At 31.8% G+C, this 26,801-nt stretch overlaps 1 protein-coding gene across 6 annotated transcripts in view; it reads left to right on the top strand.

Moving 5' to 3' along the window:
* CACNA2D1 (calcium voltage-gated channel auxiliary subunit alpha2delta 1) overlaps nucleotides 1–26,801 on the top strand; it is a 449,625-nt gene that overhangs the window by 402,800 nt on the left and 20,024 nt on the right. For 3 of the 6 annotated variants that reach the window (XM_016127273.2, XM_016127274.2, XM_016127271.2), the window contains 16 exons: nucleotides 67–87; nucleotides 765–825; nucleotides 8,393–8,490; nucleotides 11,865–11,952; nucleotides 13,409–13,471; nucleotides 14,131–14,234; nucleotides 15,111–15,197; nucleotides 16,558–16,625; nucleotides 17,033–17,071; nucleotides 18,490–18,561; nucleotides 19,489–19,641; nucleotides 19,725–19,777; nucleotides 21,424–21,479; nucleotides 21,869–21,998; nucleotides 24,041–24,150; nucleotides 25,263–25,345. In XM_016127273.2, coding sequence (XP_015982759.1) covers nucleotides 67–87; nucleotides 765–825; nucleotides 8,393–8,490; nucleotides 11,865–11,952; nucleotides 13,409–13,471; nucleotides 14,131–14,234; nucleotides 15,111–15,197; nucleotides 16,558–16,625; nucleotides 17,033–17,071; nucleotides 18,490–18,561; nucleotides 19,489–19,641; nucleotides 19,725–19,777; nucleotides 21,424–21,479; nucleotides 21,869–21,998; nucleotides 24,041–24,150; nucleotides 25,263–25,345 — 1,286 coding nt within the window. The remainder of the gene's footprint in view (nucleotides 1–66; nucleotides 88–764; nucleotides 826–8,392; nucleotides 8,491–11,864; nucleotides 11,953–13,408; nucleotides 13,472–14,130; nucleotides 14,235–15,110; nucleotides 15,198–16,557; nucleotides 16,626–17,032; nucleotides 17,072–18,489; nucleotides 18,562–19,488; nucleotides 19,642–19,724; nucleotides 19,778–21,423; nucleotides 21,480–21,868; nucleotides 21,999–24,040; nucleotides 24,151–25,262; nucleotides 25,346–26,801) is intronic. The other 3 variants (XM_016127276.2, XM_016127275.2, XM_016127272.2) reach the window with 1 other exon arrangement.

The following is a 26,801-nucleotide window of genomic DNA, read 5'->3' as shown; positions in this document are numbered from 1 at the left end:
CCCCTTTTGCTTTACCCTCTTTTTTTTTTTGTTTCCCTGCTTTCTCTTTCTGATGGATTTTCACAGCAAAAAAGGGAAAAATGAAGGGCAAGTATTTTCTTGTTGCTCAATATTTTTCTGTTTAGTACACGAGATTTCCACTGATCTTTCCATTCCTATTGGATATTACCCTCTGTGCTTCACATTTGCTAGATTCTCTTCCATGATCACTCCAACCTTAGCAACCAAAAAGGGGGAAAGATTGTACTTGTGTTTTCATATGCAACCAGTGTCACATTCAAGTTTATTCTTAGAGTTAAATATATGTGTGTTTTTATCCTTTCACTTACTAATTCATATTAATGTGAAGAATGTTATTAATTTGCTAAAGGCATTAATGGGTTTATTAAAATTATTTCTTTACCATAATATTGGTGAAGTTTTTATATTGACATTTTAAATAAAATACCTTTGATGTAAATTGATATAAATCACTTTTTAAAGGATATCTTGGTTATGGTAGAGTTTGTAAATGGAAAAAAATATAAATATAGCATTGTGTATGATATAGCTATTATAATCCATGTTATGAAATTAAAATTGATTTTATTTTTCTAAGTATGGAGGATATTTGTATTCATTGATAAATTTCAATTTAGGATGTAAGTAGTCTATTTTTATTCTTTCTTATTAGGTTGTCTTTCTAAAGCTTTTTTTTATCATCATAGGACCTCAGGATATATATTCTGGATTGCTTATCTAATATTGTAATATTATCTTTGCAGATTCAGAGACACTGAAGCCAGATAATTTTGAAGAATCTGGCTATACATTCTTAGCACCAAGGTTGGTTTTTTTTTGTTTGTTTTTTAAAAATTTTAAGTAGTTTTAATGGATGTTAACAGTTCTGCATTTGGGTCAAGACTGCTCTGGGTTAATTCCATGCCAAATTATAGAACCAAAGGGAACAATAAAACTGAAATGAAAGAGAATCTCATTCATTCATTCATTCATTTACTCATTCGTGTACTTACTGAGCTGCTACTATGTGCTAAGCAATGTACCTATGTGGGGATATAACAGTCAATAAGATAGATCTAGGCTGTGCTTTCATTGGAAGTAACTGTGTATTTAACAAAAATGAATAATTGTGCATTTGCATTTGTGTAATGTGTATATATACAAACATATTCTATGTATGTATGTTTTTATATATTGTATACACACATATATACACATACATACTGGTAGATATCTGTAGATATGTACAGGTATATATGTGTATATATACACATAATGTATATACCTCATAGAATGTCTTAACCTCATAATTGATTTTTTTTTAATACTCTAAAACAACTTTCTAGGAAAACATATATTAATATAGTGACATTTTCTCACATATGTTTTAAGATTGACATGTTTTTCCTCCTGCCCAGTTTTATCTTTCTCTCAGATAATTCCCCTTCTCTATCCTTAATATATATCTTTATCCTTATTTCTATTTTCACATAATTTGAAACTCTATTCAGTAATCCAAGTGTGATCTTTATTTTTATTTCCTTGGCTTTTGATTCCTACTCTCTAGCAGACACATACAATATTCAAATTAATATAATTCCTATTAATCTAGGCTAAATTATTGAAGAAAATAGATTCAGAAGTTTATATTATTAATTTCTCAGACTTTATACTTCTTAAATTATAAGAATGCAAAGAAGACTCATAAAAGTTGATCTGAGTTACTGTTAAAATTTTTGCATAAGGATGCCTGAATTTTTGGTTCTTCTTGAAAATAGGGAACATACTTTTTGAGATATCTGTTAACAGAGCATTTTCTTGACTTTATAGGTGACTACCTTTAAGCAGCTTCTCCTGCTTGAATTTTCTTTAGTGTTTGATACTCCTGACACACTGTCCTTTGATGTTCTTTGACTCTTCTTGCTGGATGACACACTATTGTGATTTATTTCCTCTCTCTGCTGCATATTCATTCTCTTTTTTAAGCTTCTTTTCTTCTGCAGATCACTTACATGAGGGTGCTAGCTTAGGCTCTCTTCTTAGTTTATGTCTACAGACGTTCTACCCAACTAGTTCATGTCTACAGTTTAGAGTAATGCCTTCCAAATCTACAAGATTGCCATAATATCTAGAAACAAAATAGACATAATATGTGGCTTATTGACATTACATTACAACATAGAATCAAACAATGTATTGGTTTCCAGACTTTATGTCTATCCTATATATTTTGATATGAGATTCATATTTGTGGAAACATAACAGGGATATCTTTTTAATGTGCTTCAAAAACAGTATCTCCTAAACATTTGTTCTCTTTGGAGAAGTTTTCCTTGTGTTGCCTCAGTGAAGAAAATACCTCTCAAAGGCCCACCCTTGCAACCTGTTAGTTATTTTTGCTCCCTTTCCTTTAAATCTAACTTCTAATCAATCAATAAATTCTGCCAAATATAATTTATGTTCTGTGTATCAAGCACATCTGTCAAACTCTGCTGCCTTTGTCCTAGGGCAGACCACTGCCTTCTGTCACCTAAACTACTACAGCTGCCTCCTAATTGATCTCCCTGCCTCCAGTATTTCCCACTTACTTTCCAATCCTATCTTCTTTCTGTAACCAAAGAGAGTTTCTAAAATGTGTTTCTCTAAATGTGTTCTGCTAAATACTAACCAATGGGCTCAGTATTATCCTCATGATAATCTATACTTTATGTCATAGCTTCCTCTTTTTTTAAATTTATTGGGGGTAACATTGGTTAATAAAATTATATAGGTTTCAGGTGTACAATTCAATGGTCTGTCACTAGGTTCCAGTTTACCAATGTGGTTGCCTATACTCTAAATCTGGTGCCATCAAACTATAGCCTACAGACTGGCTGCCTGTCTTATTGTAAGTTAGCCATGCTCATCTGTTGGTGTACTGTCTTTCTCTGTAAAGGCAGAGTTGAGTGAGCAGTTGTGCCATAAACTTTAATAGCCTTCTGAACCTGAATCATTTACTATCTAGTATTTTAATAAAAAGTTAGCCAACCTTTGTTCTAAATTCCAACCACATTAAACTCCCTTCAGTTCCTAAATGCACTGTTTGTTTCTCCTTACCTCTTTTCACTCACTAGTTTTCTCTTCTATTTTGGACTATTCTCAGAAATACTCCACCCCCTCCCAAAACCCAACTTCACCCCTTCCCAAATCCCAACTTCAAACATCTATCTGGGAATTTCTTCCCATTAGGGAGCCTTACTGACTGTCTCATTCAATCTTGCAGTTCCCTGACTAGAGTACCAGCCGCATTTCATTTTATTTACTTTCTCTGTCAGAGCCACACCTGCACCTATTTGACTTACCATTCAATACTCAACATAAAAGCTGTTGCCCGATACACAGTAGGTGCTGAATAAATATTTAGTAATTGCAGCATCTATAAATACATGGAGAATATTCAGAAAATCATATTATTGACAATAACACCTGCAATCTTATTAACATTTTTTCGATACAAGTAACTTTGAGCAATTTAAAACCGCTAAAACCCGTTTTAGGTAGAAAGAAGACTGCTAAGCACAGAGCAGTGTCCCACAGAATATTAACCTATTCATATATTATCACTGTAGAAGAGACTGAAATCACAGCAAAGTGATAATATTTCTTCATCTCAGATAGCGATTTTCCTCTGGGCAACTTCTTCATTCATGTCTCCCATTTGTCACATAGCAGGCCACACAGACTGGTTTTTCTATACTTCACCATCAGACAAGATGGAAAACATGGTAAAATTGTAGGTATTCATGGAGAGGATAATATATCTCCTAATTCCAATGCCCAGTTTGTAAGCAATGGACTTTACAGCAGGGGGACCCTTTCTGTGGCCTAAATCAAATTCAGTATCAATATGACTGACTAATTGGAAGACTGGAATTTGCTTATGTGTTTAGGGAAGGAACAAATACCACAAAAGGAAGCAGTGTTGTAGCTTATCAGACAAATTGAGCGTCCACCTCAATTAACATGAGTTAAGCCCTTTACATGCATGATTATATTTACTGTTCAAAAAAACTCAATAAATTACTTTGTGTTATTATTCCATTTTATAGATCAGGAAACAGTTTTGGAGATGTTAAACAATATGGTATTTTAACCAAATTTCTTGCTACTACAAGATATGTATATGTAAGATATGTATATGTATATGTATATTGAATATACAAATGCTAATGGATGTCAAGAGAATATCCAGTGCACCTGAGTAAAATATTTTTTGTAGGGAAGGTTTACTGGGAAAGTGAGTTTTGAATGTGTATTCACAGAGTTGTAGAAAATAAAGTGATAGAAAGTTGAGATAAAGAAAAAATTGGCAAGAAAAGACAGAAATTTATGTGGTAGAGAACAGCAGTCATGTTTTATCACTCTTATTAAGGAGAAATGGTATAGCAAACTCTAGAGCAAGACAGATTATCTGAGTTTGTTTTCTAGATCTTTGTTGTTACAGATGTTAGTCAATTTCTCTGCACTTTGTATCTTTACTTGCAAAATGTTATAACAATAAGACCTATCTCGAAGAGTTATATAAGCTTTAAATAAGATAGATAATGCATGCAAAGTATTTACCATAGTCCTTGTTAAGATGTAGCCTTTAAGTAAATATGTTATTGTTCCTGGTTGTAGTAAGAGGTAATAAGAGGAAGGGGAGGAGAAAAGATCATTATTTAATAAAGGATATTAAAAAGCAGTTATTTTTAACTAATGTAAAGATAGAACCATTTTTTTTAATTCCTAAATAATTTAAGCCATTTGATCCTGGTTAATAATCAGTTTTTGCAATGTCCTCAATTTTAAAACTACAACATAAGGAAAACATTGAGAATATAGATTCACGGAATAGTATTCTCACCTTTAAGAAGCATACAGTATAGGGATGAAAGGTCTAAAATATGGGTAATTTTACTATCTTTCTTGGATAATTAGAAATGAGAAAGGTACTGAATAATTAGGCTAACAGGCAACCAACATCAATGCTGTCTGTCTAGCCACATATTCATCTCTCAGATATTTCAGTCTCTTGCTATTTATTGCATATTGCACAAGGACCACAGTCCCCATGGTGGGTGATTTTCTGTGGTCCTTCTGGGCTGTTATTACAAGGGAACTCATTCCACTGAAACAATAGTCAGTGTTTTCTCATATTTCCATTTTTTTAATTATTTCATTTTTGTGTCCATTCTAATTTGACAACTCTCCTTACTGGCACTTGCAGCATTTTCACAGCTTTTCCCATTAGTAAACATCAGACTGTATTTAATAGTCTAATATTTACTGTCATCAGAAGTAGTCAATAATATCATGGTATCTTTGGACTACTTTGAAATGGAGCGCAACCCAGCCAGCAAGGATTAAAAAGAAAACATGATGACATTGTCTAAATTTATTGCTCACAACACTAAAATCCTTCAATTGGTAGAGGTCAAAGTTGCTTTTGCTTTGGAGCTTTGCAGCAACAAAAGTCCACAAAGTGAAAGTTCAGAGCACATTTATGGTTGAAACACACTAATTAGGGATGTGAAGTCTTGGCTTCTTCTCAGGGATTGACTATTTGCTTTTTAGGTACCTTAGTGTTAATTTTTTTACATCTTTGAATCTGAGTTTCCTCATCTTTAAAATATTAAATACCGCTGATAGTGAATTTTTAATTAAATGAGTAAAGGTAGTTTTAGAAATACCTTTTAAATAACATGGAATTCTAAAAATGGTTTATTAATAATTATTGGCAACATTTTATTTTAGTCCTTCTAAAGCCTTACTTCTAATTCTTGAGATCATAATTCAATATACTAGCTTTTTGACTACTCGGCTAGTCAAAATAGCCTAGCTTAAGGGAAGAAGTACATTTTATCTCTCTCAATAATGAGTATAAATCATGTAAATTTCAAAAAAAAAAACAAACCCTTGCCTTTTGAAACTAAAATTTTCCATGAACTGAGAAGTGGTTTTTTTTTGGCGGGGGGGGGGGGGGGGGGGGGGGGGGGGGTTGTTGTTTTGTTTTTTAACTTTTGACATTCTATTTCTCTTTACTGTCTGAGGTTTTGTATTTAGGTAATATATTTGCATCTGAAAATGTTTACTATTTAATTGAATTTTTGCCTCGACTATTTGGTTATCCAGTCTGTTGGTCGTATTAACCTAGTTATTATAATTATAATCTTTTATTTATTTTGCCTTATATTTATTCTGAATTTTCAAAATACTTAGGATAGCACTTCATAAAGTGTAGTTCTCCAAATCCTGTAAGTTCCACAGGCCTTTTTAAAGAATCCACAAGGTCAAAGTTATTTTCCTAACAATTTCGAATGATGTTTGTCTGTTTTATTATATTGTCATTTGTGCTCACAGTACAAAAGCAGTTGTGAGCTGATGATAAAAATCAAGGCATCGGCAATAAAGTGCAATTGTAATCTTGATTGCCAGTCATCTGCAGTGGGGGAAATGCCAGTTGCATTTTAAAATATCCTTGATTGAAGCAGTAAAAGTTATTAATTTATTTAAGCTTTACCCTTGAGTATATGTCTTTCAATATTCTGTGGATTGAAAATGGAAGTTCTATGGCATGTCAGAGTAACTTTCATGTCTCAAAGAAAAACACTTCTTTGTTTAATTGGGAGCTGAAGTAGGTGCTTTTTTTTCAATAAAATATTATTTTACTTAAAAGAATGATGGGTATTTGGAAAACTTTTTCTCAAAAAATCAATCTAGTTAGACTTTTACTTTGAAGAAAACAATTATTTGTTGCCATTACCATTGGGGGTGATCTAAATCCATCATTGCCCTAGTGGCACTGGCGGGGTGGCGGGGGGCAGGGGGGGGGTCAACGTCCTTTCCACTAACACAGTAAAAATTACATATCAGCAAAGTGTAGGAAAAGTAAGATTTATTGAAGTATATTTCAAGAGAGAAACGACCTACACCAGAGAGGGCTGTAACCTGGTAGAAGCGGGGAGGTCTGTCTTATATCTGGGCCGTGATGGGAGGTTACAAGGGTGGTGCTAGCTGATTGATGTATTAGGTCGTTTTGATTGACAGATGGCTGTTATATAACTTGCATGTCCTTACCCGGAATTCAGTCTATTATAATTAGACTCATGAATTTCCAGGCATATGTACGATATTATAATGATATAATGAGGCTAAGATGAAAAGGTCAGAGTAGCCCTTACTGAGTGTTTGTGACTGGCCTAAACTGGTTGCTATGCTATGGTCATTTATTTCCTTGTACTCCAGGATGAGGAGTATTGTTATCTGAAAAATGAATTTTTTTCTGGGAGGCCCTAAGGGCAGCCTTTTGGGTTGGGCCATTAGTGTTGTCATTTCTATGGTTACAGAGCTGGGGCCTTCACTACCTTTGCTCATGGCTACCTAACTACCTAACATTGCCAATGACAAAATCTGAGCTTTTAAACAAAAATTAAAATTTGGGGAAAGTTGTATTTATTACTGTGAGCATACCAGCTCCCCGGTAGTTAGATTTATCTGTTGAAACATGAGATGATACCAATGAATGTAAATTTTCATTATTGTATAATGGAATGTGTCATCATTTGCATAAGTTTTGCATAGCTCATATTATCAAATAACTAATTAATGATGTTACAAAATCATAGATGAGTAAATGATTCATTTAAAATGTAAAGAAATGCATTGAATTTTAATGCGACAGTATAAAAGTACATTTATATTGCTTCCAATTCCACATTATGCTTATCAAGAATTACAAATAATTAAATTTAGTATGTTATCAATAAAAGTATCACAATTATCTGAAAAGACTGTCAAAATAATTCTCTTTTTCAACTATATATCTGTATGAGAAAGTATTTTTTTCATGTGCCAAAACAAAATCTTACAGTTGGTTGGATGCAGAACACTTGCCTTTTATAAAGTCAAGAATTAAAGATATTTGCAAATAGTAAATCAATGTCACTTTTTTCCACTAGGTTTTTTTTTTTTTTTTTGATAATACAATAATTTCTTATAAAATGTTAACATATAATGGGTGTTTGACATTTAATGAATAAATACATATCTCAAAATTTCTCAGTTAATTTCTACATGAAAATTGCAAACCTACAACACACAGTGATAATAGCATAATAAGAATAACAAAAGCTTACATTTTATGATCACCAGAGGTCAAGTGCTTAATATATACTATCTATAATACTTACCACTTATTGTCAAAGTATTATTCCATTGTAGAAATGAGGAAATGAAGGTAACAAGAAGTTTAATAGCTTGCTAGGTCATATAGCTAGTAAAAAAGAAACACCTGTTTTCACTTTCTATGATTACCGTGTACATTTTTTAATGTTTTGATTTTAATACCCAGTATCTTCAAATATTTTTTCAGAGATTACTGCAATGACCTTAAAATATCTGATAACAACACTGAATTTCTTTTAAATTTCAATGAATTTATTGATAGAAAAACTCCAAACAATCCATCATGTAAGTATGCATTCATTCGCAATAATTGTATCACTATGGTTATATCCAAAGTGATCAAATCTTGGTTCTGATTAGTTTGTTGTTGTAATGGTTTATTTATTTATTTTGTAAATTTTTAATAGTAAAATGTTACTATTTGGCCTTATACATATTAACCCATTTCCCTTTTAGAAAATAAAGATGCAGCTCGCTACCAGTGGTAATTTAATTTTACAGAAATATGTTCTGAGGCCGAAGCAAATCTGAGTGGTTTTCAGTGTGAAAATAAAATATAAAAATTGTTCTTGGAGTTATTTCTAAACAGAACTTGTATCTAATCCTAATGTAACAAAAATGTATACATAAAACAGATTCATCAAATGAATCTTCGGCTAACGACTGTTCAAGAACAATGTTAACATCATGCATAGAAACGCTATATTATCTAGGATTTGACATTTTCAGCGATCAAGAATTACTATATTTTGTAAATGGAAATACCACTACTTACTACAGAATGCTATAAACAGAATTATGTCATTTGTTTCCAAAGGCAATCTATATAATAGAGTGATGCGAAAGTAATAATGAAAAGGAGATTTTTTTTATGGCACATTTTGGGGGTAAGGTTAGGACTATAATCCACGAGTTATCTCAAGGTAAATGCTGCAGCCGCAAGTGATGCCAGTGAATATCCTTGGGCAAACAAGAAATGGGTTAAATAAATTTTAGTTCTTTATTAAGTAAAATTAAAATTTCGAAGCCAAGTAATACTTGCAAATTTTTAAAATGAATAGGATATGCTTACCTTTGGTCCTTTCAAATTTAAGAAACTTTATTTTAAATTTTCTTTTGAAGGTTTTTTATTGTTTTTCATTCTTGGCTATATACATACATATGTATATCCTCCAATTTATATAAGGAGTTTTAATATGAACATCTTTAATATAAATACCTTTTTATATGCTTTATTATATAATCATTATCATAATGGTTAATTTTCTTCCAGACATTCCATTTTCATCACAGTTAACTTTGTACGTTAAAAAATAGGCTTCTATAATTTCCTATTTTATTAGGTAAATCAGTGTAAGATAAAAGAAGTAATTTTTAACCATTATATCTGTCTTTCAGAGAAATTTGAAAATCATTAATACTATGAAACTATATAGAGATTTATGGATTCTTGGATTTTAAAACATTTAAGTCTTAAATTTACTTCCTAAAAATATCCTATAAAAGTACTATCAGAAAAAAATGCAACACAAATGGGAAATAAGAGAGGAAAGCCAATTCCATAGCAAAAATTACCTTAGAGAATATAATTTGAAAAAAAAGAAAGGATACATAATTGACATTTTTTTTCTTTCCTCCTTCGTCCTCTCTCTCCTTTTCATTTTAAATATTATTTCCCTTTAAGAGTCATCCTTAAAGATATCTCTCAAATTTAAATTTATCTCATAAAAAGAAACAACTTCCTAGCACTGCTAATGGGAATTAGCTACTCTGAAAACCTGTTAGGTATATGAAGTCTACACTGATCAGTCCTGACTATGAGTGAGTCCAGACCTTTCTACTCAGTGTAAACTCACTCTTACTGAGCAGAGCCTTTTTAATATTATTTTATATTAGGATTTATTACCTATTAATAAGTAATAGGCATTCCCAAGAGAGAATTGAAATAATATTATTGAATTTAATTGGATGGCTCTAGGTTCTAGGAAAGTATAAATATGTTTAAACAAAATACTTTTCATATAATAGTACTAATATCCGTACTGTTTGCTGTCTATTCTTCAGTCTTTTCCTCCATTTCACTTCACCTTTTATCTTCCTCCCGTATAATCCAATAGGAAACGTTTGAGATGATTATATAACAATGTGAAGAGTCGAAATAACATGGGATTTTTAATTATAAAAAGAAACTAATAGCTATAAAATATAGTTTCCTCTGTTATATATTATAGATTTTTTCAATCATATTTTACCTCATATTACCAAATGACACGTAAAACTAACTCTAAAAGTAAATGTCAGTGATTGAAATCTAAGTGTGATCTAAGTCATTTTTTTCAAAGGGGTACAAATTTAATTTTGCTTTACAAAAGTACCTAAGCCATTGGTAAAATTAATTGATAAAATTCTCACCTAATATTTAAGTTAATTTATTAACTTGTTAAGTGTTTATACTATACAGTGGATGTCTTCTTCATATTTCCCTTTATTTTTGAATATAAAAACGAGATAGTGTGTGTGTGTGTGTATAAAATGGTAAAGATTAGTACTAATAATCTATTTATCAGCTGTAATCAGCTGCAGGGGATCTATTTCAAGACACATGCTAGACTTACAACGTAATGCAAATATGAACAAAATTATGAAATAACTTGTATCAGTTTATATTACAAATTAGAATAATGAGTCTCATCTTTTGTTTTACCTAAAAGGATTTGAGACAAATTATAGCATTCACTTTCCAAATGAACTATTTTTTAAAGTGATGCAGTTCTAAAATAATATAATAAAAAATAGTTTTAAAATGAATTGAAATGAAGTCTAAAATAGGGATTAAATTGACCCTTTAATCCTGGGTAAAAGAGACATTAAATTAAAATAATAAAAACCAAATCAATGTTTCTGGCCTATTCTACCCCCTCCTCTTGTAGTAATAGGGTATTGGGGAAGACTATATATTCTTTATCTGAATAAAATAAAATTATATCATAAATGTGAAGTTTCAGAGGGTACTTATAGGTTATTCAGAGCTTCAAAGGCTTGGAGTAGAGAAGCCAGAAGGAAAGGATGAAGGCAAAGATTTTCGTTTAAGAACATGTGTTAATTTGACCCTTGGTTCTCATTATCTATTCTCTCTATACCTTTGAACTTGAGCTAATATGCTCTTTCACCAATACCAGTAGATCCAAAAAGCCAGTCTTGGAATAGGGCTTGTCTGTGATAACTTGTGATGTTCCTTGGCCAAAACAAAACAAAAAATTATATGTATTATGTAGTTTTATATTTATAAATTTGTTCATGAAATTATGATGGTTTGGAATCACCACACTAACCTACACAAAAAAATTTTAAAAGAGGAATGCCATAACCTCATTGTTTCTTGGTTGGCATATTTCATATATCTTTTTAATAAAGTTTACAATAGAATTTGCCTCATTCAGCATTGCCTTTTTCATTACTAATTCTAACCATAACCTGAAAAATCTGAGGTAAGATTAACAGTATTAAAAACATACGGAAAATTAATAAAGGATATATTTTTAAATTAATAAAAATATTCATTCTAAATGGGTTTTCTAAATAGATAATATATTCGTCTCATTATTACCCTAATGAAAAAATATGTGGGTATATTTGAGGCTATCCTTTTTCTGTGATAGGTAACACGGATTTGATTAATCGAGTCTTGCTGGATGCAGGCTTTACAAATGAACTTGTCCAAAATTATTGGAGTAAGCAGAAAAACATGTAAGTATTTGTTCTTGTTAATAAAAAGTATATATATTCTCCATTTAAGTTTAGCATCCTTCTGGGAAATATTCCTCAAATTTCAAGTTCATTATTTATCTTTAATAACAATTTCTCGAAAATATCATTTTGCAATTGTCGATCACTTGACTTTGTAGTTGTAGGTGTGTGTCCGGTCTATCATCTGCCATTATTCAGCTTTACACATAGTGCCCACACTGCATTGTGAACAACCAAATTAAATAGACATGTTTCTGTGTGTTTCAGCATTTATGGTAAAATAGAGTTTCTAGTGAATGTTCAGTTGGCTTTTTTTCCCTTTGAGTTCTCAACCCTTACCCCCCACCCTCTGTACCTCACTTTTGCGAGGAACCATAATTGGGGGAGGGGTAATAGGGAGTTGGAGAAGGGAAAGGTAGGGGAGTGTGGGAGGGGAAGGAAGAGGGGCCCTAAAAGGAGGTCCCCAATGAAAGGGAGGGGCCTTGGGGAGAACACTCAGGTTCTTAAGAGGGACGGGAACTCAAGGTAGGGGGCTGGCAGCCTCAATTTGGGGGCTGGGGCGTGAGCTGAGGTGGAGGAGGGGGACTAGATTTGGGGGAACCATGGGGTGAGGGTGTCTTGTCTACCTGCCAAGGGATAGAAACTGTGGGTAGGGGTAGGTGGTTGGAGGCAGCAGTGCAGCCGGAGGAGCCATGGAGCTGAGGGAGGAAGGGGAGAGAGGACTCAGTAGGCTAATAGCATTACCCTACACCCAGGCAAGAAACTGAGAAATCTGACTATGATTCTCATTTATGGTCTCTTCTCCACCCTGTTTCCAGTCACCGAATGCTAAATATTTAGCCTAATTTTTCCTTTCTTTTTCATACTCAAGTTCCTAATTTCCCATTTTTCTGCCTTTAGTGTTTCCCATTTCTCTACCTACAGCCTCCAGTCTATTCTTCATACAACTCATACTTGCCATCTTATTTTTAAAATGCAATTCTAATTTTAGGCTAAAGGTGATACTCTCCAGCATAGATTTCAAGATCATTTATGAGCTGACCATTAAGAAACTTGTACTTGAAACTTTCATTCCTATCGTTTCTCACCTTATTCCCTATGCTTTTGTTACACCAAAGAGGAGCACAGTTCACTAGCTTTCCCTTATGCATACTCATCACTCTGCATGTGATGTCTTCCTCTTTTCTTTGTCATCCCTGTTAACTCCTATTCCATCCTCAAAATTCAGCTGTACTATTATTTCCTTTGAGATGTCTTCCTGAAGCATCCTCCCTTTAAGTATTTATTTCTTAGATGTTTTAACTATTAAAACATAGTTTGCATCTATTGTTATATTCACTTTGGCTTCTTATACTTTAGGAACTTGTTATATTTATCTTTTCATCATCAACTCTTAATTTAAGGCCTTACAAAGAGTAAGTTGAAAAAATATTTCCTCTTCTGTCTTCTGTTCCAGCAAGGGAGTGAAAGCACGGTTTGTTGTGACTGATGGTGGGATTACCAGAGTTTATCCCAAAGAGTAAGTTCAAATAACATCTGTAAAAATAAGTGTATTACAAAAGACTACTCTAAGGATCTACACATTACTGTATAAGGAAGCCATTCTTCAGAGAAATTGATCATTATTTAGAGATTAAATTGGAGTCATTGTTTAAAGTACTTACATTAAAATATTCCATTTCTTTAAAAAAATACTATTATATGATTCTTCAATGATCTATTTTCATATCATATATATTAAAAATCTAAGATTTAGAAAGACTTTTCTCAGTGGATGCAAGCTAAGCTAGTTAAATTAACAATTGTTATTTGCATAGCACTTCATTATTTTCACAGTTCTTCATTTATCTTACCTCTGTTTATCTTTAGATAAACAATCCATAAAGTGGGCTGGGCATCAGGTTTATTAATATTAATGGCCTATTAGCTGACTTGTAAAGAATTACCTGGCTAGTAAATGACAGAGTAAAACAAGGAGTCAGCTTTTCTGACTCTTAATATAACTCCCGGCTGATATTTTGCTTAGTAATGAGTATCATTTACCCTATTAATTACCATTAACTTTCTCAGACATACCTGAGATGTAGACATATCTGTAAACTTCAGTTTTGTCCATAAAGGGAAAAATAGGTTATCAGTAGATTAAAGATTAAAATTGATGAGTCATTTCCTCCTTAGGGCTGGAGAAAATTGGCAAGAAAACCCAGAAACATATGAGGACAGCTTCTATAAAAGAAGCCTCGATAATGATAATTATGTTTTCACTGCTCCCTACTTTAACAGTAAGTATTACTTTGTAATTCAGCCTTACCAATTTTTTAAAAATAAATTATTGCTGCTACCTGCTTTCCCCCAAAACAATATATTGCAAGTTAATTGCTCAGAATACTCATTATTGAGCATATACTATATACGTGACACTGGAAAGACAGAAGCATCTATTTATTTTAAGAGATAAAATACATTCACAGGAAATAGTCATCCAGTAATGTAGATACAGCATATCTAACATGCATTCATAATACATAGAAACACATATAGATAATCTCTTATCTCAAAATGCAAATATATTAACTAATGTTTAATGAATTGTTTAATGTAATTAGTTACTACCCTTTAATCAGTTTGTTAAAGATATTATTTATAGAAGTTAATAATAACCCATATTTTAAAATATTGTGTTATGTTCTTTCCCCAAAACTTTCTAATGTAATCCCTCAACTTCTCTGGGGGGTAGCTATTATTTATCCTGATTTTCCAATGGAGAAACTGAAGTTCAGAAAATTTCAGAGTTTTATCCAGGAACATATATCTTCTAAAATGCAAAAGTGGTTTGGGAAAGATCAGTCTTTCTACTTCATTTCAGCAGCCTTCCCCATATTTTAGCAAATGTCATGATGTAGAGATTTGGCATGCATCCATTTTATTGTGGAAGTAGATGGAGCCAAGCTGAATAATTGACTTCCCAAAGTCAATTAACGTAAAGCAGTTCATAGATCCTCTAATTAGTTTGTTATATAGAGAAAGAAGAGACACATACCTCTTTTTAACATATCTATGCTAGAATATTTAGGTAAAGTTGTATCCACCTGTACTTATTTAAAGAAATTCAATATTATTTGATTTATCTAGATAGGTCTGTTTTTGATTTCTTTTAGAAAGTGGACCTGGTGCTTATGAATCAGGCATTATGGTAAGCAAAGCTGTTGAGATATACATCCAAGGAAAACTTCTTAAACCTGCAGGTAAGCACAACCAAAATTTAATGTGTCCAGTGCTTATCAGGAAGACCATCAGGAAGCTTCAACTAAAGCAAAGTCAAAAACAGGAAAAATAAAATACAAGTATTTCTCAATGACATTGTTGATAAAATAAAATTGATACTCTATGGAGCTTAGGAATTTTCAGGGAGTATGTATGTTTATACACTGTTGACACAAATTTATGGAGTCAATTTAATATTATATATCAAAATTCTAAAAGTTGGGTTGATCTTGCAGTTCCACTCTAGAATTCTAACCTAAAGACACATTCAAATATGCAAAAGAATATACAGCCAAGGTTGTGAATATCTGTAATACTGCAAACATGAAAAGTTAAATTTCTATCTTTGGGGGAAAAGATAAGTAAATCATGGCATATCTAAACTATGTGTCTATTAAGAAAAATTAGAGAGCTATTTTTTAAAACTAAAAAATAGAAAAATTACTTATTTTGTTAAAACAAGTGAAACAAAACAATTTGTAAAACTGAGATCAATGGGAATTGGAAGTAGGCTGGAATGAGTGACTACAGTAAAGTAACTATTATTATTCTCTTTTTCATGGTATGATTCAGTATTGTTTGAATTTTTCAAAGAGCATGTATTAGGCCAGATTGAGAAGGTGTATAAATTGCCCTCCTGCTCCTGAAGGCAGTTTTATCCCTCAGAGTTTTAACTAAATAGATTCACTCCATCACTTCCTCATTAACTCATTCATCCCTTCCTTTGATCACTCAATTGCTTTTATTCAATTAGTCTCAGTCCATCATTCATTCTCCCATTCTCCTACCCACTTATCCTCTCAACTATACACTCTTCAACAAACATTTTTTAAGCACCTGCTGCATGCATTGTTGAGGTTAGGGAAGCCTCTTAAAATATCCTCATATTTTCAAGGCTATTTCTAACATTATAATTTTTTTTTTTTAGCTAACTATGTATATTAGTCATTTGGCCAGGATGTGGCAAATAAAGAAACTGTGTTGGAATATAAATGAAGTTTATGTAATGGTTTAAGAGCCATTAGCATTACTTCTTAATGAAATCTCCAAGAAATCTATCTCTGTAACAAACATTATATTTAACCCAAATTTAATATTATTGCACAAATTACCTAACTTATCATATAGCAGATAGTTACTTCAGCTAGCTAAAATTGCAGCGTTAAATTAATTTGAATCAATTTTTCAATGTACAGATGAAATTAGATTTTTTAATCTCAAGAAATTTATACATCTGCTTGCTTGCTCAGGAGTTTTCAAATGTGACAGGAAAAATAGATATGTAAGAATTGTACTACATATTTTAATGAGTGTGGCAATTTTTCTTTTATAATTTTCCAGTTGTTGGAATTAAAATTGATTTAAATTCCTGGATAGAGAATTTCACAAAAACATCAATCAGGGATCCGGTAAGATAATTTAAGAAAAAATTCTTATGCTATACTTAATAATCTCAAATACAAATAAGAAAGTAAAAAATAAAGTCTTATACAGAAGCAAAATAAATTTTCAGTACAGTGACATTGAAACAGAATTATGAATTTTTATTTTTTCAAAGATTTTTGTTTAATCAATTAATAAGTAAAAAATAACAATATTTCAGTATTATAATTTGAAATGCTAGCTTAGATATCCATTCATTGATATTGTCTAATTTTAAGAGTAAAGCTATATTTTTTATTACGAATTAGACTACTATTTAATCTGATTTTTAGACTAGATAAATTACTCTGTTTTCTAATTATAACAATAATATGATATAATTAAAATCCTATTTTTAAAAAATATGAGGTGATAATTATATTTTGTCTTTCAGTGTGCTGGTCCAGTTTGTGACTGCAAAAGAAATAGTGATGTATGAAAACTCTTTAAATTTTTTAACTATTTTTTTCTTGTATATTCTTGCTAAGACTTTAATGATAAAAAAATGATGCAGGAAATTTTAATTGAATGCTAAAAAAAAATTATTCTATGGAGTTGCGAACTAATTCACTGATAAGAATTTAAATTATGTGCTTTTAATTCTTAACTCTATTTTTTAAAATGTTAAAATGTTCACATATTATGGCATGGTATAAAAAAAGCCATATCATTATGGACTGTATTCTCTTCAATCTCAATTGCATTAGATTCTTTTGTACCTATTTATCTTTACCTCAATTCCTGGAGGGAAGTCTCTAACTGAGGTGTCATTGGTTATAAATGCAGGCTTCTTTCATCTTTTACACTTTCTCTGAATTGATTCAACACTGGATTTTCAGTGATGAGAAAAAAATTTAGTTAAATTATGTGATTAAGAATCACATAATTTATTATAAAGTTCCATTAACATGAACTAGATTTTACATTGTTTTCTATTTTATTTGTGTTTGAGAAATTGAAAAAGCAAATGTAGGCTTTCTTTGTTCAAAAGTTGAAGATGCTCTAAGAATGATACCAGATAAATTATTCCAAGAATAAATAAAAAAGGATGAATTCCACTATTTTCTTCTAATCCTCTATGTATGTGTGTATTTCCAAGAGAACCAGTGGTTCATATCACCTTATCACTACTAGTTGTGTAAAATTATAAGTCTATAATTTTAATTATTTTTGTACTTTATTCATTTTATATTGACTTTGTATGCATATGTTCCCAACTCTAAAAATAATGTATTAAATTGTGATTTTATACAATAAAAATCATTAAATTGGTTAATTTAAACATCTAAACTAGGTGGAAATTGATTCTATATTTTAGCGTGAATGGTTTTTTTCTTAGTCAAGTGTATTCCTTGTTTTGCTTTTTCTTTGAAATCTCAAATTAGCCAACCAAATATTTTTAATAGAAAATAGTTGTAAATGTCCTCAGCCTGCCGCTTTTTTTTTTAAGCCTGTGAAGTATGGTGACTAAAATTCATTTAAAAAATATATTTTTGTCAAAATCTTGCATTTAAAATAATAAAATAGTTATACATTATTAAATATTTTGATCTATCATTTCCTGAATCATTTAGATGACCTTGGAGTGGAAAAAAGATTAATTCTGATTTGTTCTTATGATTTGTTCAAACTGAGTTGATAATTTTAATTGGATGAGTAGCGGTAGATTTGATATGAATCTATGCATGCCTTTAATTTATTTCATTATAATCTCTTGAGCATATATGTTTGAGAATTTATAGTCATTTTTCTCCTATTTTGTTAATATAATTATCTTTATATAATGGAGTAATGATAATGCAACATCCTAACCTTCCTAAAAATGTGTTAACAGTTCTTTTACTTTCATAGGTAATGGATTGTGTGATTCTAGATGATGGTGGGTTTCTTTTGATGGCAAACCATGATGATTATACTAATCAGGTATGTGCCCAAAGTGAGAAGAAGCAGGGTTTCCAGTGTGTTTTCCTGATCAGCATCACAGAATTCCTTCCCGTCGTTATAGAAACTGCCGAGTTGTTTTATTACTGTCAGAAATTATAAAGTGCTAATATAACATAAATCATTATGAAATGCATTCTAAATCTAGTTTTTCTTATGTTAAGTTTACTTTCTAGTACTCATAGTTACTGTTAAAACCTATAGCTAAAGATCTTAACATTACATGAACTTTTTCATTTTGATCTCTTGTAAGTTTAGAAAATTTTTACATATTACATATTTATCAGTTGATACTGTCCAACTTAATATATGGCTGTTTTGAAACAGAGGAAGTTTCTAATCTCAAATTTGGAAATTAGCAGCACATAGGCTATTTGATCCACACGAGATTTGAAACGAAGTAGAGTTCATTGCCAACTGATGTTAATTATAGTTCTACATTTACGGCGTCTCTTAAAAAAAAAGAAAAAGAATATCTCTCTCAACATCCTACAATGTTCGTGGGCTGGCGTTTAGGATTATCCTAGAGGATTAGGCCTAAGGTTGCCCCTGTAGATAGAACTCATAGTCCTTACCAGTTCCTTCCTTTTTTTAGTGCCACCTACTTTTCCTCATTTATATTACTTTTCTTTTCCCCGGGAGACATTTGATTGTGGCTTTAATGCTTAGTAAATCGTGTCCATTCCTTCTACAAATATTGCATAAAGAGATTGAGTAATGAGAATACCTAACTTTTTTGTGTATTCTTTTGGAGTGTCATATGTTGGTTTAGTACTTGTTTTTGTTTTAAAGCTCCTGAGTGGTTTTAGGACACAGTTTCTTTGTATTGTTACTTTTCATTGTCCTGGCCAAGGTGTTAATATTTGACTTTAATTTGAAACTTTATCTTATTATCTTTTTTTGTACCAGATTGGAAGATTTTTTGGAGAAATTGATCCAAGTTTGATGAGGCACCTGATTAATATATCGGTCTATGCTTTTAACAAGTCGTACGATTATCAGTCAGTGTGTGAGCCCGGTGCTGCACCGAAACAAGGAGCGGGGCATCGCGCGGCATACGTGGTCAGTAACATCCAGGTCACCCTTCCTGTCCAAGGGATGCTTGGCGTAGATTACTGTAATGACTTTTTTATTCTATTTTGTAGCCATCAATAGCAGACATATTACACATTGGCTGGTGGGCCACTGCCGCTGCCTGGTAAGTCAAAATTGTATTTTTATTGGTAATGAGAAAATGGTGTGAAATAGTAAAGAATTTGATGAGAATACAAATTTCATGACATGTAAATAATTACTATCAGAGTTTTTTTTTTTCTATTTTCTTTAGCACATATTGGTTATATTTATAAATAGTTCTTAAGTGGTCAATGTAAAATGTTACAATTATTCAGTTTTTTTATATGAAAACAATGTTATACTCATGTAAATTTCAGCCTCTTCAGAGGCTTCTTTTTCTTATGGATCTGTTGAAGCTATTTTCATTTGTGTTTTTTTTTTTCTTATATATAATTCCTTACATTTTAGGTATATTGATCCCTATTCTTTATTGCCTTCAGTATCCAAATCAGGTGTCTTCATTGACCGAATTCACGGCATGACTTATCTTTCTACTTCTTTACTATTTATACAGAGGCCGGCATAGTTTTAGAGGCATCATATTGCTGAAATAGATCTAAATCTTTCTTTTCATTGATTCCCTCCTCCTTCCTCTTTCATCCCCTCACCTATACCCTGCCACCTATGAAAAAAAGACATTTAAACTGCTTAGGGAGAAACTATGAAAGTCCGGAAGATAAAATTTGTCCTTGTTTGGTTCTAGTCAGTAAAATAACTAAAGCTCCTGTTGTATCTGGAATCCATTCTCTCCCTCCTTTTCTTTCATATTTCCTTCCTGCCTATGTTTCTTTTGTATCAATGCCCTACCATATTGTTCAAACGTTTTTCCATGTAGGTTAATCTCTAACATTCAGTTGATGTTGATGCTTTTCTAGCTAAAATTAAATGCTTGTAAAGTGGCAAAGAGTATAGATTAAAAGTCCTATTTTTTTCTGAAAAAAAATGTGCAAATGGTGCTTTCTGTCATGGCAATAACATTTATATATTAATCTATATTTGTTTCCTAAATCTCATAGTGATCCTGAAATACTTGATTGCCTTTGTGTTATTTTCTGGACAGAATATATTCCTCCTCCCCACCTTCCACCCACCCCTTGCCTTTTGTTTTTTTTAAACTAAACTCGGTTCCAGATGATTCTATACTAATATTTGGCTCAGTTGTCATTTATAATAAAACTGAAAAATGCCATATGCTCTATATACAATGTATATATTTTATTTCATGAATACCACATTATATATTTACAAATATAGTCTATATTGTGAAGTAAATGGTTTGTAAACTGTGGCTAAAAGTCATTTTTGTTTGTTTTTTGGAATTTTTCTTCTACCACAGAGTTTTAAAAACTAAAACAAGGAGAAAATACTAAATGTGAAACTCTGAAATGAAATATTGACATTCTCTCTCTGAAAGTTAACCTCTTCTTCACAATCTCATTTCATCATAGGCCTCTTAACACATATGTGTTGCTCACTTGGTCCTAAACACATATAACTTTATGACTTCTTTAACAGAAAAATGTTTATTTACAATGTTTTATATAATTTAAGAAATATTTATATGAAAATGGCTCCTAAACTTTTTATTAGAAAATTCACATTTTTTCCAAAAAAAAAGATGAAAAAGAAATGTGTTTATGTGTATACACAAAAATGTGCAGGTTTTTATTATATAATTTATAAAATAAATTAGATTTTTATCAATATTTGTTTATATTTAAAATTCAGGTCTATTCTACAGCAATTTCTCTTAAGTTTGACCTTTCCACGACTTCTTGAAGCAGGTATGTAAATGTTCAGATATTGTCACAATAACAATTAAAATTTTACTTTGGGATATGCAGAGTTCAAGAAACTCAATGAGAAAGTGTATGCTTGTGTGTGTGTGAGAGAGACTTGTAGGTTGAAATCGTTTTGTCAAAACTTTCCTAATGTTTTAGAAACTTCCCTGTGTCATAGTGGACTCTATTTTATGGCTGTTATATATTTGAATTAACATATTCTGCTGATATTTATTGGTCACCGGTTAGGGTCTGCCATTATATTACACAGCAGTAAACAAGCCAATTCAGGTGCCTGATCTTATATATTTGTTTTGCTCTGTGAGAAATGAGGGCACTGGGGGAGTGTCTGTAGTGCCTCGTCATGATGATGGTCTTTCTTTCCCCCACAGTTGAGATGGAAGACGATGACTTTACAGCCTCTCTGTCAAAACAGAGTTGCATTACTGAACAAACACAGTATTTTTTTGATAATGATAGTAAATCATTCAGTGGTGTATTAGACTGCGGAAACTGTTCCAGGTAATTTGTTTCTTCATTTCTGGACTAGACCTATTTCACTAAGAAATTGTATTCACATGTATAATCTTTATGGAAAATAAGAGAGATTGTCAGTCGAGCCTGAGAGATATGAGTAACTGTTTTATGTTGAAAACATCAGCGATCTTCACTTTCTCTGTAGGTTTTTAAATTTAAAAAATTTTTAAATTAATTTTAACTTTGAATAATTCTTTTGACTGCAGTATTATAGATCAAGAAATTCATACCTACTTTTAGGCAGAACATAGAGAAATTCAATTGTATTTGAATGTATTTTTTGGTCTAAAAGAACTCATTAAAATGTTTCTAATATAAAGTTGCAGAATTATATTTATTCTAATAAGATTAAGATTAATTACATTAGTAGTTCTAAGTAATTGTTAGCCAAATACATGACTTTTTTTCTGAGGGTGTGTGTTTTACTTCTAGTCTTCATTAAAATTTATAATTGAAGATATATTTGATTTGAAACTGAAAGAACTAGGAGAAAATATCGTTTCCTAAGGTCACAGTTACTGTTAGTCATAAAACATCCTGAAAATTTTTTGAAGAGGCGGAGAATTTAATTTTATTATAATGGTTAGAGGAGACAGGCAAGGTGAGGATTTTTGAAGTTTTGAGAGGAAAGTAATAATCCATGTCATAGGATGCCTGAGAACAGAGCAGAAATGCCCAGCTTAAAAGGCAGAGTTGTGATACTCTGTTTTGAGCAACTTAGGGCAGGTTATTCTAGAAGAAATGTTAACATAGTGAAGAAATATGAGGAGGTAGGTAATCAGAGCATGTAAAAGGGCTGGAATAGTTAGTTGCTAGGGATTCAGAAAAAAAGTATTAGAAGAGTTAAAAAAATATTTTCAGGAATGAGTTAACTGAAACTAATAGACATGGTCAATATGGTTTTAGGACTTACTTTAACAAACCTCTATGTCCTAGTGAGAAGTAGAGGAAAGGGGAAGAGAATTAGAGAAGAACTCAGCAAATACAGACCACCTTGTGTAAAGATTAAGTATTAGGCTATCAACTTCGGGAAACAACATTGTAGTATGTTTAATGGGTATATCAGAAAGAGTTTCAGAGTCCTTTGTCCTTTCATTAATTGATGTCCTATAATAGCAATGTGTACTTTAAACATTGTCTAAGTTAAATCGTAAAGATCAATATAATCAAGATATTAAGTTAAATCATAGTTTCTTTTAATTTGCTTTATCCTCATGTCCCAGGTTCAATGAGGAAAAAAACACAAGAAAATCCTATTTCTTTGGAAATTATAAAGCAATTACATTTAAATTTTTATCATGGTTGCAAAGAAGGCAGAAGCAACTTAAGATGTGGGGAAAATAATGCATGAAATTTAAAGCCCTTGATTTTGTCTATATCTGTGTTGTCCAATTCAGTAGTTACCACCACAGGTGGCTCTTTCAATTATCAATTACAATTAATATTAAAATTTTGTGCCTCAAACACAGTGGTCTCATTTCAGGTGCTCAATATTGGATATTTCAGGTGCTCACCATATTGGATAAAGCAGAAAACATTTCCACCTTCACAGAAGTTTGCTGAGTAGCACTGATTTAGACTTCTCTGCTATTAGCTTGGGCAAGATGCTTAGCTATTTTTGTGCTCCTAGTGTCCTCGTCTGTAAAATAAGGCAACTTTGGCATATTTACAGTGATAAATACCACAATTCCTAAACATGTAAAATAAAGCACTTTTACTATGACTTTCAACAGCTAAAGAGTGCTTATTTTGCATTGAAGACCAACACTTAAAAAATACACTTAAAACATCTATTGCAATATTTTAGTATTCATTTGAGAGAAGCAATATGTGCATACTAATAAATAAAATGCAATAACCTATTTTCTAAAATCATTCTCATTCTGTTTTACTGTTTGTGTTGGTGATGCTTTGTGTTTCAAGATGTCATACTTTGTCATTCATTTTAATATGTAAGAATCTGTGAAAGATTTCTGTTTCTTTCCCAAAAGATAATATTCTGTGATTTTTAAATATTTATTTTGCAGAATCTTTCATGTAGAAAAACTTATGAACACCAACTTAGTATTCATAATGGTTGAGAGCAAAGGGACTTGTCCCTGTGACACACGACTGCTCATACAAGCAGAGCAGACTTGTATCCTTTGACATCAGAGAAGTTTGGAATGGAAAACTATCGTAAAATAATGCATTTTTAACCTTGTTATGTGGTTTATGCATATAAAAAGAATAGAATGATCACCTACAGAGGCAGAGTAGATCTCTCATGCAAAATTTGGTTTGCAGTAAAGACTACACATGCACCAAAAGAATATAAAGTGTCTTACTCTGATAATAAGGCTTTGTGGAGAGAACAGTGGCATGTTCCCAAGAGGTCAAAAAATGGCTTGAGAGAGCAGGGAGGAGCAACTGGCTTGGGGTTTTAGGGTGGTACGGAGTGGCGCTAGGTACTTGCCTACGCTGGCTGGGGTTTGTGTGGCTCAAACTTCCAGGCTGTGCCAAAGGAGGGAATACACAAACTTCCCTATCAGCTTGCCCATACATGGGGCCGAAAGAAAAAAAAAAAAAAAACGAGTGTTTTGGCTTGAAAGTTTTCAGTAATGAATCAGCCTAAATGGAGTCAGATATGATATATATGTACAATGGAATATGATTCAGCCATAAAAAAGAAGGGCATCCTATCACATGCTACAACTGCAGTGGCAGTAATACTAAAACTTCTATTGGTCCATTTGGGAAATGACATGTAATGACTATTAAAGCATTGTAGGCAGAGGTTCTATAGAGTGCCTATACTTTTGCATTTACCTCTGCTGTTTTGGGGGGAAAAATAAGTTTCTCATCTATATTTGGAATTGACATTTATTATTAGGAATTTGTTTATGTTTCTATCTAAACATGATGTACCCAGGTAGTCCCTTATGCTGCTTTACAAGTATGACCCTGTCTTATACTCAGCATTATTTGTGCATTTCATCCACTTATATGCTACAAATACTTATTCAGTACTTGCTAAAAGCCAGGGACCAGTAAAAATTTAAAAAAAAAAAATTGATCTCTTCATGCAGCCCCTATTCTGACAAGAGAAAATTTGTGGCATTTTAGTTCCTTAAATTGTTAAGTCCTTAAACTGATTGTGTTGGACTAGAGTAATTATCTCTTACTCTCTCTGGGAAATAAATACATAGCATTGTCTTTTTTAATTGTGTGACAAAAAGTAACTTCATATTCCTTAACAAGTTTCTTTAGCTGATGGTCCAGATCCCTGTGACATGGTTAAGCAACCCAGATACCGAAAAGGGCCTGATGTCTGCTTTGATAACAATGTCTTGGTAAGACCAAATGTTTACTATATTAAAATACTATAGCTCAGTGGTCATTGTCCACAAGAATTTGAGACAAATTGCAATTTTAATTCAAACATAATGTCTGAACCATAGTGTTGCTCATTAACATGATGGACTTGCTGGTAAATAGATTTTTCATTTCAATATTTTTCATGGTTAGCATAAGCTTAACAGTTGCTTCTTCTATCTGTCCTTCCCACAGAAATTGTACTTTCAAACATAATTCCAATCAATTTACTAATAGTCTAAGATTATAAATCTGATGATTTTAAAGACTAATAAATAGTAACTGGCAATAATTATTATTTATGGAATATGAGTTGCCTACCTTCATTTACATTCCAATCTTGAAGATGTAAGTTATTTTTATTAGTTTGTGTGTAGTCCTTATTTAATGTATTTTAAAAACCTGTTAAACATTCTGTTGTTTTATTATCTTATAATTCTACCTTGTTTTACATGATTTCTGAATCTATCACATTATTTCTCTTATGTATATTAATTTGTACATTGTTTGAAATTAGACCAGGTCAGTCACACAGGGTTAGGTTGATTTGTTTTATTCTTCTTAATTGTATTAATTGTTGTTCAAAATTAGACTACATCAGTCATGCAGGGTTAAGTTGATAAAATTTTAATTTTTTTTTTTAATTCCCCTTCCACCCCTGGTTGCAGTCTCCCCTTAAGAAATGGATCTCTGGAAGTAGAGTGTCTCCTGCCACACACTCATGTTGTGCACCAGGGGTGCACCCAGGGCCTGGGTGGGGCACCACTGGGGCTTGAACCCACGACCTTCTGAATGTAAAGCAGATGTGCTAACCACTACTCTGTGGAACCACCCTAAGTTGATAAAATTTTACAAAGCACATTTAATGTATGTTATTTAAACACAACTACTAATTTTCCTATAGGTCAGCTGTCTTTCTCTTATGAACACTATTCTGACTTACTGTGTCTGTAATCAGCTTTATGCTTTTAAAATTACTATAATTAAGAAACTATTCTAAAATGAAGGCCGCAGAATGCCTGCCCACATTTAAAACTAATTTTCAATATAATATTCCTCAATTCTCTAATTCTTCAAGGTGTGCCTTTGCATTAAGTGGCTTACACACACTAATGAGCATGCAAACAGAGCATTATTATCTTAGGAATTGTTTATTCAAAAAAATATGCCAGATCATCTATTAATTAATGTGCCTTTATAGAGGTTATTATGTATTTGTTTAGAATAGACTTGCCTATTATGTGCTTATTTACTCCAATAAACATAGCCACATTTGTCCCAGAAAGAATAAGGCATTTTCATAGATACATACTATGCAATTAGATGATATAAATTAAAATTGGAGCAAAGAAGAAATAAAATAGTGATAGCAAAAAGGCTAAAAAGAGCAAGATGTTTTAGCAGATTAACCTCAGTTATCTCTGTGAAAATTAT

The sequence above is a fragment of the Rousettus aegyptiacus genome, unplaced genomic scaffold (assembly GCF_014176215.1).
Source record: "Rousettus aegyptiacus isolate mRouAeg1 unplaced genomic scaffold, mRouAeg1.p scaffold_m13_p_13, whole genome shotgun sequence".
Classification (NCBI taxonomy): Eukaryota; Metazoa; Chordata; class Mammalia; order Chiroptera; family Pteropodidae; genus Rousettus; species Rousettus aegyptiacus.
This window is presented reverse-complemented; position numbering and strand designations above follow the sequence as displayed.